Source organism: Cetorhinus maximus, chromosome 36 (genome assembly GCF_964194155.1).
Source record: "Cetorhinus maximus chromosome 36, sCetMax3.hap1.1, whole genome shotgun sequence".
NCBI classification, from domain to species: Eukaryota; Metazoa; Chordata; class Chondrichthyes; order Lamniformes; family Cetorhinidae; genus Cetorhinus; species Cetorhinus maximus.
Window position 1 is genome coordinate 4347816 of NC_135914.1, and position 14519 is coordinate 4362334.

A 14519-nucleotide genomic window follows, 5' to 3' on the forward strand; every position below is an offset into this window, starting at 1 on the left:
AATCCCCTCTCCAAATATTCAGGTTGCTGTTTTAACAGGTTAAATTCCCTCTCCAGGTATTCAGGGTGTTATTTCACAGGTTAAATTCCCTCTCCAGGTATTCAGGTTGCTTTTTAACAGGTTAAGTCCCCTCTCCAGGTATTCAAGTTGCTGTTTAACAGGTTAAACCCACTCTCCAGGTATTCAGGTTGCTGTTTAACAGGTTAAGTCCCCTCTCCAGGTATTCAGGTTGCTATTTAACAGGTTAAGTCCCCTCTCCAGGCATTCAGGTTGCTGTTTAACAAGTTAAGTCCACTCTCCAGGTATTCAGGCTGCTGTTTAACAGGTTATATCCCCTCTCCAGGTCTCTAGCAGGCTCAGGCTGCATCCAGCCCCATTTCCCCTCAACACAAACTTCCCCCTCCCCGCAACCTAACTTAACACCTTCAAACACGTCAGTCAAAGTGACAGGCAGCCTGTCTGTCCAATCAGCGGTGGGACGGCGGTCGTCACCCAGCCGAAGGCGACCAATGGGCGAAGGGGGAGGGCGATCGGTGGGCGGGACTTCCGCCGGGTGCAGTTAAGTTAGGTTGTCGCTCGGCTCGCTGGTTTTAAAACCCGCACAAAGGTTGTTCTTTAGTCCCCGAGCAGGGAGGCTTGACGGTAAACGATTCGACCGACCTTTTCCGTTTTTTTTGGGGGAGGAGTGGTTTTTGTTTTGAATGAAGAACCTGGAGGGAGATCCCGCTGCCCTCAGCTCCCCATCGCCATCGTCGCCGATTCCTTTTCTGCTTTTTTTTTACTCGCAGCCTGAGACTGCCACTAGTGCGCATGTGCGGGGGGCCCTGCCTCCACTGCGCATGTGCCTAGGACTCGGCCGCCACTACGCATGTGTTAAATCCTCCTCACCTAGTGCGCATGTGCTGAATTCCCCCCCACCCCCCCACACACACACACACTGCGCATATGCCGGATTCTCCCAGCTTTCCCCCACCACACACACACTGCGCATGTGCAGGTTCCTTCCCTGCCCCTGCGCATGTGCCTTTGGCCCCCTATTTCCCTCACTCCCCACCAACCCCTCCCCCACCCCACCCCTTCCCTGAGGGATCCTTCCCTCCGTCCAACCCCCATACCAACTGGGATGAAATCCACAGTTTGTGGGACCAGGGTGGGGTGGGGTAGGGTAGGGTGGGGTGGGGTGGGGTGGAGTAGGGCGCGGTGGGGTGGAGTAGGGTGGGGTGGGGTGGAGTAGGGTGGGGTGGGGTGGGGTGGAGTAGGGTGGGGTGGGGCAGAGTAGGGTGGGGTGGAGTAGGGCGCGGTGGGGTGGAGTGGAGTAGGGTGGGGTGGAGTGGGGCAGAGAAGGGTGGGGTGGGGTAGGGTGGGGTGGGGCAGAGAAGGGTGGGGTGGAGTAGGGCGCGGTGGGGTGGGGTGGAGTAGGGTGGGGTGGGGCAGAGAAGGGTGGGGTGGAGTAGGGTGGGGTGGGGCAGAGAAGGGTGGGGTGGGGTGGAGTAGGGCGCGGTGGAGTGGGGCAGAGAAGGGTGGGGTAGGGTGGGGTGGAGCAGAGAAGGGTGGGGTAGGGTGGGGTGGAGCAGAGAAGGGTGGGGTGGAGTAGGGCGCGGTGGGGTGGAGTGGAGTGGGGTGGGGTGGAGTAGGGTGAGGTGGAGTAGGGTAGGGTGGAGTGGAGTAGGGTAGGGTGGGGTGGAGTAGGGTGGGGTGGAGTAGAGTGGGGTGGAGTAGGGTGGGGTGGAGTAGGGTGGGGTGGGGTGGAGTAGGGTAGGGTGGGGTGGAGTGGGGTGGGGTGGGCAGGAAGAGTGAAGAAAGCATGAGTTGTCTTGCCCAGATTGCTCGTCGAATGTTTGAGACGGTCCCTATGACTGAAAGAGAAACTTAACAATTTCAGAAACAAAAGCCCGAAAGTGCCTGGAAAAAAAACTCCGCGGGTCCGGCAGCATCTGTGGAGGGAGGGAGAGAGAGAGGAACATGGTCAACGTTTCGAGTCTAGTGTGACCCTTCTTCAGAGCTCCGAAGAGAAGTGGAAATGTGATGAAATTTAGACTGGAAGGCCAGCGATAGTTGGGGGCTAAGGAGGGGTTGACAAAGATGTCATGAACTAAAGGACAAAGGGGGTATTAATGGTAGCGGTTTGTGCTAAAAGAGGTGCTGATAGTGGCATAAAGGTAAGAAAGCAGAATGCAGGACAAGGGTAGCATTGCGGGAAAGAACAACATGGAATAAGTAATAAGTGGCCCTGGTAGGGGATGGGGTGGGGGAAAGAAAGGATAGATAATAGGATAGAAGGGTGGATAAAACCACGGGTAAATGAATAAAAATAAGTGAATAAAAAATAAAAATGAAGTGGGGAACAAAGGGGATTTTTAAAAAGGGATTGAGGATGGGGGAGAGAGTTCGTGGTCCGAAGTTCTCGAACTCAGTGTTAAGTCCAGAAGGCTGTAAAGTGCCTAATCGGAAGGAGGTGCTGTTCCTCCAGTTTGCGTAGGGCTTCACTGGAACATTGCTGCAGGCCAGGGACGGACACGTGGGCATGAGAGCAGAGTGGTGTGTTGAAATGGCAAGCGACCGGAAGGTCTGGGTTATGCTTGTGGACAGACCGGAGGTGTTCCTCAAAGCGGTCACACAGTCAGCATTTCATTTCCCCAATGTAGAGGACAGCACATTGGGAGCAGCGGATGCAAAACGACCAAATTGAAGGAAGTGCAAGTGAAGCACTGCTTCACCTGAAAGGAGTGTTTGGGCCCTTGGACAGTGAGGAGGGAGGGGGTAAAGGTTGCACCTTCTGCGATTGCATGGGAAAGTGCTGTTGGAAGGGGCTGAGGCATTGGGGGTGATGGGGGAGTGGACCAGGGTGTCCCGGAGGGAACGATCCCTGCGGAATGCCGACGGGGGTGTGAAGGGAAGATGTGTTTGGTGATGGCATCATTCTGGAGTTGGCGAAAATGGCGGAGGATGATCCTTTGAAAGTGGAGGCTGGTGGGGTGAAAAGTGAGGACAAGGGGGACCCTATCAGGGTTCTGGGAGGGAGGGGAAGGTGTGAGGGCGGATGCGCGGGAGATGGGTCGGACACGGTTGAGAGCCCTGTCAACGACCGTGGGATGGGAAACCTCGGTTAAGGAAGAAGGAAAACATGCCATAAGCGCTGTTTTGGAAAGTGGCACCATCAGAACAGATGCGATGGAGGTGAAGAAACTGAGAGAATGGGATGGAGTCCTTACAGGAGTCAAGGTGTGAGGAGCTGTGGTCAACCTAGCTGTGGGAATCTGTGGGTTTATAATGAATATTGCTGGACAGTCTATCAGCAGAAATGGAGACAGAGAGGTCAAGGAAGGGAAGGGAAGTGTCTGAGATGGACCATATGAAGGTGATAGAGGGGTGGACATTTGGAAGCAAAATTGATAAATTTTTCCAGGTCCAGAGGACAGCATGAAGCAGCACCAAAACAGTTATCGATGTATCGAAGAGTTGTGGGAGGGGGCCTGAGTAGGTCTGGAACAAGGAATGTTCCACATACCCCATAGACAGGCATAACTGGGACCCATGCGGGTACCTATAGCCATACCTTTTCTTTGGAGGAAGATAAGTATAAATTTCGTCACATCGCCACTTCTCTTCAGCTCTGAAGAAGGGTCATATGGACTCGAAATATCAACTCTGTTTCTATCTCCGCAGATGCTGTTAGACCTGCTGAGTTTTTCCAGCATTTTCAGTTTTTGTTTCAGATTCCCAACATTCACAGTATTTTGCTTTTAACTAATATTTCAGGTTCCTTCGGAGGGAAAGAAAAAGGAAGTTGTGACTTCGGGTTCCTGGCTGTGACATCAGATTTCTGGGAAGTCAGATCACTACCTCAGGCTGCAAGGGAAACTGAAACTGATTGAAACCAAAAGGAAAATGTCAGAGATCAGATTTCAACAGCAGTGCAGGCAAACTGAGGAGAGGGTATGTGACAGCAGAAGAGGAGGAGACCTGAAGACTGGATTTAGCAGCAGGGATGGTGAAATAAATTTCCTGCTGCAGCTTCAGATATTTACAGGGCCTGATTGATCAGAGAATAGAATACAGGGTAGTTGGATGAAGATGATTCTGGGGAATCCACACCGTCAGGATTGTCATGAGTGGAGCTAAGGGGATTCTGCAGAAATGTAACCTTTTGGTGATGACCATATCTGTGGAACTCGAATGGAGTAAAGCTGCTGTCAGAGGCAACTTGGTCACCAGATCTGACATTAAAAAAAGGGAATTAAAGGAATTGAACCCTATCTGAGGAAGACAGTGTTTTGAAGGACGCTTGCAACTGCACATTGTGCTAAAGGGACTGCCAGTAAATCCACGAGGCCTAACTCTATAGGTTTCTTCCATTGGGGGTCGTTCTAAGATTTAGGCTATTGGTCTCAATGGGGGTCATAACAACACCCTTAAATCACCAAAGCCTTCCCCTTTCTTTGTTCTCCGCTGCCACAATAGACCCTCAGCAGTGCCAACTCCTTCATATTCCCCCCCTGATGGTTGTCAGGACCCTTACTAAGCGACCTGTGCGCATTGCCCCCACCACCCACAACTACATATTCCTTCCACACCTTATTTACCCTGTGCCACCCGACTGTCACTCCTCCTGTTTTAAGGGGAGGATAACGCACTCTCAGACACGGGAGGAGGCCATTGGGCCCCTCGAGCCTGCTCCGGCATTTGATAAGCTCATGACTGATCCGAGAGTGGTCTCAAATCCACTTTCCTGCCTGCCCGCATCCCCCCCAAACCCCCGCACCATAACACTCGACTTCCTTGTCGATCAAAAATCTGTTCAACTCAGCCTTTGAATATACTCAATGTCCCAGCCTCCAGTGCTCTCCGGGGGAGAGAATTCCACATACTGACGACCCTTTGAGAGAAGAAATTCCTCCTCAACGCCTTATGTTGAAACTGTGCCCCCTGGTCCATCTTAAGATCCCCTCTCATTCTTCTAAACTCCAATGAGCACAGGCCCAACCTGCTCAACCTCTCCTCATAAGACAAACCCCCCTCATCCCAGGAAGAAGCCGAGTGAACCTTCTCCGAACTGCTTCCAATGAGAGTGTATCCTTGCCTAAATTGTCAGCATCCTTTTGTTTGGGGGAAAACGGTGGATGTGCAGCTGGTCCCCCGTGGGAACGGGGTAGCTGCGTATGGCGCGTTTTTGGCTGATGGCCGGAGAGGATGCGACAGGTTCTGCCGCCATTGCCGCATATGCAGTGGTTACCAGGTTACCGTTGCGGGGCCTTGTTTTCGGTGTGGAAGCCTGTCGCCAAGGCACTGATCGTCGTGGTGACGCACCGCCTGCCCGCCCACCCACAGGTGATGTCACCATTTCCCCCTGCCATCGGCTAGGGCCTGCCAGGCTTGAGAGTCAAAGTTTAGAGCCTCCGTGTCGAGATTGCAAGCATCCGTGAGGCGTAGCTCCCGGCGTCCTCCTGGTCTTCAGGCTCCAGTCGCCTCGCTGTACAGAAAACCTTGGGAATACATTCATCTTCCTGCGAATCTACCCGAGCCAACAAAGTTGCTTCGACCTGATGAGTGCCGACGTGCTTGGGGAGATTTGCCACATCCCTAATTGCCCCCTTGAGGTGGTGGGTGAGCCGCCTTCTTGAGCCGCTGCAGTCCCCTGTGGTGTAGGTACACCCACCGCGCTGTTAGGGAGGGAGTTCCAGGATTTTGACCCAGCGACAGTGAAGGAACGGCCAATATATTTCCAAGTCAGGATGGTGAGTGGCTCGGAGGGGAACTTGGAGGGTGGTGCTCCCATGTATCTGCCGCCCTTGTCCTTCTTGACTGTCAAAGGAGCCTTGGTGAGTTGCTGCAGTGCATCTTGTAGATGGTACACACACTGCTGCTACTGTGTGTCGGTGGTGGAGGGAGTGAGTGTTTGTGGATGGGGTGCCGATCAAGCGGGGCTGCTTTTTCCTGGATGGTGTCGAGCTCCTTGAGTGTTGTTGGAGCCGCACTCATCCAGGCAAGTGGAGAGCATTCCATCACACTCCTGACTCGTGCCCGGTAAGATGGTGGACAGGCTTTGGAGGAGTCAAGAGGTGAGTAATTCGCCACAGGATTCCCAGCCTCTGACCTGCTTCATCTGTACATAGGATTTCCAACCATGGTCTGTGCTGGGTTAGTGCCTTCAGCCAGGGTGACATTATTGTTACAATTTGTCTTGGTGAAGAAATGACAGAGAAGCCGGGATTGTTCTCCTTGGAGCAGGGAAGGTTAAGGGGGAGATTGAATTATTGAGGCGTTCAAAACCATGAAGGGGGTTTCAATAGAGTAAATAGGGAGAAACTCTCCACTGGCAGGAGGGTCGGTAACCATTGGGGACACAGATTGAACAAAATCGGCAAAAGAACCAGAGGGGGAAGATGAAGGCCTGAGCATATTCCTTTTGTTTGCAGAGAGCGGATCCCAACATATCAACAACTTGCTGAACAATCCCGAAGGTGCTAATAACGACACCAACTTAAGCTAATTGGTCGAGCTCGTAACATGGCTCACTCACTCTTCCGAGAAACGAGGTACATTCATACACAGGGACACAGTCTCTGCACACAAAAGGAATATGTTCCAGCCTGGCACCTTGTCGTTGAATTTCAGAGCACTTGGGGAGCCAATAGTGTCCCCCGTTGCTTTCTCCACGGCAACACCTCGGCCAATCAGAGTGGACTGGCCAACCAATCGTCACCCTTTTCTCCTGCGGTATAAATTGTTGTGAGAGTTTGAGATGAGGCATTCTTGTGTTTGTCCTGATGCGTGCAAGACGAAAAGCTTCAGCAACACGGCTCTCTCACTCCGTCAAGATTCAAGACGCCCGACAGCGGGAACCAAAGGCACACACTAGAGAAACAAATATGTCATCAAATTGTTTTTATTATTCACATTTTTAACAATCATTATATTTCACTTTTGTAAAAAAAAAACGAAAGTCCCTCAGTACATAGGCGAATGGGTTAGAGGAAGCCATGAAAGATCAGTCTCTCTCTCTCTCTCTCTGGAGTTAGTTATTGCTGGAGTGAGGGGCAAATCCATTGAGAGGAAAGACACTATGACACATCTAAAGAGGGCAATGGGTCAGATGTGCAATCTCAGTAATAATCTGTGGGCGTCACCGGCACTCCCCGCCCCCCACCCCCAAGTTTGCCGAATTGCTCCGTATTCAGGGAGGAATTTCCCACTCTTCCTGATTATTGGTAGCAGGGTTTTTGTTTCTTGCTTCTCGGTTAGCCGCCTGGATGTTGTGCACGCAATTGTGAGGTGTGGCGGGTCATTGGGACAAGCTGTCCTTGTTCTTTCACTCCCTCGGTGATCTTCAACTCGTTCCAAAGCTCTGTTAGCCCCGCCCCACCCTGCCACCCCCCTCCGTATCCTGTCTCACACCCAGTCCTGTTTAACCATCACCCCCTCCCCCTGGGTTGCTCACTGACCTACAGTGGCTCCCGATCCAGCAATGCCTCAGTTTTAAAACACTCATCCTTGTTATCTAATCCCTCCATGCCCCTCACCCCCTATTTCTATATCCTCCTCCAACCTCTACAGCCCTCCCTATCTCTGTAACCTCCTCCAACCTCTACATCCCTCCCTATCTCTGTAACCTCCTCCAGCCCCTACACCCCTCCCTATCTCTGTAACCTCCTCCAACCTCTACATCCCTCCCTATCTCTGTAACCTCCAGCCCCTACACCCCTCCCTATCTCTGTAACCCCCTCCAGCCCCTACCTATCTCTGTAACCTCCTCCAGCCCCTACACCCCTCCCTATCTCTGTAACCTCCTCCAGCCCCTACAACCCTCCCTATCTCTGTAACCTCCTCCAGCCCCTACACCCCTCCCTGTCTCTGTAACCTCCTCCAGCCCCTACACCCCCTCCCTGTCTCTGTAACCTCCTCCAGCCCCTACACCCCCTCCCTGTCTCTGTAACCTCCTCCAGCCCCTACAACCCTCCGAGATCTCTGCGCTCCTCCAATTCCGGCCTCTTGCCCATCCCCCGATTCCCATCGCTCCACCATTGGCGGCCGTGCCTTCAGCTGCCTGGGGGCCCTGAGCTCTGGAATTCCCTCCCTAAACCTCTCCGCCTCTCTCTCTCTCTCTCTCTCTTTTCAGATGCTCCTTAGAGCCCCACTCTGTTACCTGTTCTAACATCTCCCGGTGCGGCTCCGAGTCGAACCTTTTCCGTTCAGACCCCAGTGAAGCACCTTGGGACTGATTTTCTCTGACAAAGGTGCTACATCAATGCAAGTTGCTGCCGTAACTTACGTCCCTGGCAAAACGACTCATTAGGACCTGCAACCCTGCTTAGCACAAAGCTTGTTTAATAAGAAATGTAAAAGGACATTTTTTTTTTTAAAAATCGATTTGAACAAAACCTTTCCCAACCCTCTGTTCGTCGTTTACACGTGTTCTTTTTTGCAGACAGGACATCAGTGCAAAAATCTTTCCCGGAACTGATGATTCCATTTGTAAAGAGTTTCAGGAATCTGACAAATATGTTAAACCCATTAATGTGTTCATTTTCACTGTCTCTCTCTCTCTCTCTATAGTCTCAGTAATTCCTCAGTGTGTCATGGTATGAAGCTTGTAAAAGAGCGACAGCCTGGGGGGTGGGGAGTGGTTCACCAAAATGCCAGAACGGTTACAGCGCAGAGGGAGGCCACTCTGCCCGTCGTGCCACGTGCTGACTCCTTGCCCGATCGACTCACTGAGGATCGCTCGCCGGCCTTCCACACGCCCCCCAACCCCCCCCACCACCACCCCCCGAGCTGCTCCCTCCAGCCCCAACAATCTCTTTTATTTCTCTTCAGGGAATGGTGCCATTCTCCTTTGAAAGTCCTGCCAGAAGCTACCTCCGCCACACTCTCAGGCAGTGCCTTCCAGATCTAACAGCAAATTACAAAAAAAACAAGGGGGAACGGGATAGATATTTGAAGGGGAACAATCTGCAGGGAGACGGGAGGAGGAACGGGGTGAGGGGGAGCGGGACTAATCGGACAGCTCTTTCAGAGAGCCGGCACAGGCACGATGGGCCGAATGGCCTCCTCCTGTGCTGCACGTTTGCAGAAGAACGAGTATCTTCTCCCAATCTCCTAACTTCCGCGTCGATTTCCAAAACTCCCCACTGCACCCCGGAGCTGTCACGCTGGAGTTATCGGAAGTAGGGGAGAGCGACGATGGGGTGGGGAGGGCAATAATCGGACAGATGTTTAACTTGTTCCTCCCACTCGCTTCACAGCTGCAGTTTTGACTCACCGCTCACTAAGATTTCACGGCCCGTTGTTCGAAAATTGAAACCAAGTTCAGTCAAAGTCCATCTACGGCTCTTTAATCCCTCCGACTGACAAGTAAGTATGTGTGCGCCGTGTGAGTGCGTGCACGAGACAAAGAGGGAGAGAGAGAAGTTAAGCACAGGCGAGACCTGTAATCTCCATGGCTGGGGAAACCGTAACAAAACACAAGGAGCCTCACAAATCCTCACCGTGAAAATATTTTGCTTCATCGAATATTCAGGCTACTCCTCGCAGCAGGATTTTGGCAATTCGTACTTGCTCTTGGGCACCCACCCCCAACACACACCTCCGATGACGATTTGCACTTTTCAGAGGCTGAGAACTAAAAGGAAGACCTGCATTTCTATAGCACCCTCCCAGCCTCAGGACATCCCAAAGCGTCTCACAGCCAATTTCAGGAGTACGCTCACTGTTGGAATGTATGAAACACAGCAAACAAATTCTACACTACAAGATCCCACGAATAGCAATGCGATCGTGACTCAGATCTTTAAGTGATGTTGACTGAGGGGTAAATGATGGGATTAATCCCCCCACCGCCCCCCCGCCCCCCCCCTACCCCTCCCTCCCCCGACCCGGTCAAATATCTCCAACGCAACGCAACACCACGGAGCATAGCCAACCATTACCCACCCGGGAAAGGCGCAGGGTGGAGGTGGAGGACGCTCAAGGATGACAACTGACAGGGAACCGCCTAATCCTGAAGCTGCTCAGTAAACCCGGGGAGAGGGAGCTGGTGCACGGACTGAAAGAAGAACATTATCAGCGAGGTCTTGTCGAGCGGAACGTTAACAAATATCTCTCGGTCAGGGGGTTAAAAGGGTTAAAACGAGTTGGACGCTCGGAGTGGCACGCGTCTCAGCCGGAAGGGGAGACGCCTGTTTTAACTTCTCAAGCCGCCGCCAATCACGCCTGGGAGTCCAGGTGCCTGGGACTGATTTCACGCAGATCACTTGTTCGTTTGCTATCCTCCGCTCACAGGACTTTGCTGTAGTGCCAGGCAGGAGTTCCGTTCGCTGCAGTTCTGCGGGACTCTCGTTTTGTAAAGTAGATTCTGTAGACTGTTTGGCGGAGAACACTGGATGGTACTTTGCAGCGATATTGACCGTTTGTCTCGAACCGTCCCCAACTCTTCCCCCTTTTAGGCATTAGACCAGTATAAAAAAATTGTCACGTGTGTTTCTGGTGTTGCGTTTAAACCCAAATTTTTTTTTTCCTTTTTTTTGGTCGAACAAGTTACAGCAACGTGAAGACGTGCAAATTATCAAAATTTATCAACTAGTCCAAAGGAGAGAAAACAAAAAGAGTTTTTAAGCAGATTGGCATTTCCAATAGTCCGCCGAACTCTCCCTTCGGGATTCGGGAAGGGGGTGAAACTTGACTTGGGTGGGTGACGCAGAACAGGTGGGATGGCATCTACCACTGCTCCGAGCGCACGTCTAATGTTCCAGACACGTTGAAATCAATACTGAGCAGAGTCCTGGGCAGGGCGCACAGCTGGCCGATACAAGAGTGCCGTTCTGCCCTGCCTGCCCGAGTTGAATGTGCCCCCCCACCCCCGTCTTCCGCCTCCTGGCCGGGAATTAAGGTGACGCCTGTGATTGGGCTACGAGCTACTGTCACTGGTGATCCGTAGGCGCCTTGTGCGTCGGCGATCTTGTCCTCCGGTTCCCGGGCGCACCGGTCCACCAGATTGGCCGGATCACCGACGTCTTGCGGGCTCCCGGCTCCGAGGGTCCGCTGTTCTTTCTGGGCGGCGGCGGCGAGCCGAGGGCGGGGAGCCGGGGAGGGGGGTCGCTGGGGGCCGCCGGCTTGCCGGAGCTGCCCGTGGACGAGGAGAGGGCGGGGGGAGACGGCGGCGATGAGACGACGACGGCGACGGCGTTGGCTGGCGGCGGGGCGGCTGGCGAGAGGCGAGGGCTGGGCTTGGTGACCTCGGCGGCGGGGGGGCATGGAGCGGGTCGGACGGCTGGACCCTCCTTGGCGTCGACCGCCCGGCCGCCGCCACCGGTTGCAGCGGCTTCGGCCGCTCCTACGGGGTCCTCCCGCGGGCGGGGCCCTGCCACCACCTTGCGCGGGCGCCCCCGCTTCCTCTTGGGGGCCTGCTTCTCCCCCGGCGAGCCGGCGGGCCGCTTGTGCGGTGAGGGGCCAGCGGCCGGGCCCTTCGGAGGGTGGGGGCCCTTGGTCCGGTCGGCACGGGGCCCGCCCGCTGGCTCCTGGCCCTTGGGCGGCGCGGGGCCTCCCCCGTCGGGCCCCTGGAGCCGGACCGAGCCCGGCAGGATGACGGTGACCTTCTTCAGCAGGGGGAGGGGACCCGCGGCGATGACCCCCGCGCCCACCGGGGTGCCCATCCTGACGGGCAGGGCCGACGGGGCGATGCAGGGCGCCGTGGAGATGGCCAGCAGCTTCTTGGTCTGGGCCTTGGGCCAGATGGGTGGGTAGCGGTTTATGACATTGTCCACGTCGGCCGCGGTGGTCTGCTTCCCGCGGTTCCCTCCCGGCCGCACCTCCTTCCCCCCCTGGGGGTTGGCCGCAGTCACTTTGGGGGCCTCCGGCTGTTTGGGCTGAAACAAAAGAGGAGGTTTTTATGTCCGTTCGCCTCCCTGGGCCCCACATTCTCGGTCCATTGTCCCATCACCACCACCGCCGAGCCCTTGACCAATTTACACACCGACGCGCCTTTAGTGGACAAGGTCCGACTTTGAAAGAGGAAAGACTCGCAATTCTCCAGCGCCTTTCACCGCCTCAGGACCTCCCAACTAGGTTCACGGTTAATGGAGTCATTCCGACAGTGCGGCGCTCCCTCAGTACTGACCCTCCGACAGTGCGGCACTCCCTCAGTACTGACCCTCCGACAGTGCGGCGCTCCCTCAGTACTGACCCTCCGACAGTGCGGCACTCCCTCAGTACTGACCCTCTGACAGTGCAGCGCTCCCTCAGTACTGACCCTCCGACAGTGCGGCACTCCCTCAGTACTGACCCTCCGACAGTGCGGCGCTCCCTCAGTACTGACCCTCCGACAGTGCGGCGCTCCCTCAGTACTAACCCTCCGACAGTGCAGCACTCCCTCAGTACTGACCCTCCGACAGTGCGGCACTCCCTCAGTACTAACCCCCTGACAGTGCGGCACTCCCTCAGTACTGACCCCCTGACAGTGCGGCGCCCCCTCAGCACTGACCCTGGACAGTGCGGCGCTCCCTCAGCACTGACCCCCTGACAGTGCGGCACTCCCTCAGTACTGACCCTCCGACAGTGCGGCGCTCCCTCAGTAACTACCCTCCGACAGTGCGGCACTCCCTCAGTACTGACCCTCCGACAGTGCGGCACTCCCTCAGTACTGACCCTCTGACAGTGCGGCGCTCCCTCAGTACTGACCCTCCGACAGTGCGGCACCCCCTCAGTACTGACCCCCTGACAGTGCGGCGCCCCCTCAGCGCTGGCACTGAAAGTGTCGGTCTGGGCTACGAAGCTCGAGTCTCCGGAGCGAGGACTCGAACCCTCGATTTCCGACTCAAGAGACGAGAGCTGCGGGTTTCTGGTTAAAAAAAAAAACGGGACGGTCACACCGCAGTCCCTGAAGGGAGGAAATCGGCCAGCATTCCTCGTGCTGACCTACATGCGATTCCCGGCCTGCCTGAAGGTGGCTGAGTGCCCCGTGAAGGGGCCTGGTGACAAGCCACTGGGTTCTGTCAAACCACAGTGCATGCAGGACAATGCCAGGGGTGCCCACGGCTGCCAGGACCGAGTCATAGTTACAAGGCACTCACCTGCGCGTCCAGAGGTTTCTCCTCGCTCTCCTGACCAGCGTTCTTGGGCTGTGGCTGCAGCTTTATGTCCTTCTGTGACTTCAGCATGTTTTCTGCCAATTAACCAAATCCACAAGGGAGGGTGTGAACAGGATTCTAGAACTCGATAAAGAACGCGCAAGAAGAGACGCTTAGCATGTCTCTGTCTGCCTTACTGCTCCTCCCCTCAGTTTCCTTCTCCGTCCTCTCAGGGATTTAACCGCACAGAAACAGGCCACTCGGCCCCTCTGCTCCCTGCCGGTGTTTCGGCCTCCCCCACCCCCTCTTCACCCTCAGCCCCGTCAACATATCCTTCTATTCCTTTCTCCCTCGTACGTTCATCCAGCTTCCCCCCCACCACCCCCCAACACTTTAAATGCATCTCCGCGATTCGCCTCGACCCCTCCCTATGAGAGCGACACAACAACTTATTTTTACGTAGCGCCGTCAACACAGCGGGATAACCTCGAGGCCCTTCGCAGAGACGCCGTCAAACAGAGTCTGACTAATAACGGGAGGCCGGGGCCTTGCCCGTTTCACGGTGGACGGGGGCACTCGATTCTTTGAAGTGCGCTCGCCGTTGCATCATGGGAAACGCGGCCCCGCCGATCTGCGCACAGCAAGATCCCGCGAACAGCCATCCGATCGCGACCCGGGTCATCGGTTCCTTTCCGTGATGTTGGTTGAGGGGCGTAAAGGACGCCGGGGAGATCTCCCACCCTCCCCACTGCTCCCTTTCCCATTCACGGCCGCGGGATCTTATACACGCAGCCGAGAGGGTTTAACGTCTCATCTGGAGCGTGCTGGGGAAAGGGGCAGTGGGCAGAGAATGCGGGGCTTCAGTGGATCCCAAAGCCAGCACAGCCACGACGGGCCAAACGGCCTCCTCCTGCGTTGGTGAGGATGCTCCGATTCGGCGGGGGGGAAGGGGCTTGCGAGCCAGTGTGAGAGATGGGTGGGGGGGCGTTGAAGGGAATTGACTCACCGGTCATCAGCTCCTCCATCACCACCGCGGCGTTCTTGGTCCTGGGACTGATGAGGTGCTCCTTGACGAGGAAGCGGGCCAGGTCCACCACCGTGTCGAACTGCCTCATCAGCACCCGCTGGGCCCACTCGCAGATCAGGCTGATGGCCGCCGACATCAGCACCTCGTCCTGGTGTGACTTGTCCGCCTCCTTGGCGTCCACCTGTCGGGGTTGGGGGGGGGTCGGGGACAGGGAAACAAGAGACGGCGCAAGCGCAATTGCGTCCCGCGGGTTAGGAACCACAGTAACAGGCCGCCCAGCCCCTCGATCCCGTTCTGCACAGCAAGCTCCCACAAACAGCAACGTGATAATGACCCAGATCAACGCTTTTAGAAATGGTACTTTGAGGGATAAATATTGGGTCCCAGGACACCGGGGCGATTTCTCCCCTGCACCCCACCCCCACCATGAC

General features: G+C 55.3%; 1 protein-coding gene across 1 annotated transcript in view; it reads right to left on the reverse strand.

The window, feature by feature from the left end:
* Positions 1-8094: 8094 nt before the first annotated feature.
* LOC144672238 (DNA-binding protein Rfx5-like) overlaps positions 8095-14519 on the reverse strand; it is a 24787-nt gene continuing 18362 nt past the window's right edge. The window contains exons 8-10 of the mRNA XM_078534078.1: positions 14068-14269; positions 13065-13156; positions 8095-11861 (exon numbers count right to left, since the gene is read on the reverse strand). Coding sequence (XP_078390204.1) covers positions 10917-11861; positions 13065-13156; positions 14068-14269 — 1239 coding nt within the window. The 3' untranslated portion in view covers positions 8095-10916. The remainder of the gene's footprint in view (positions 11862-13064; positions 13157-14067; positions 14270-14519) is intronic.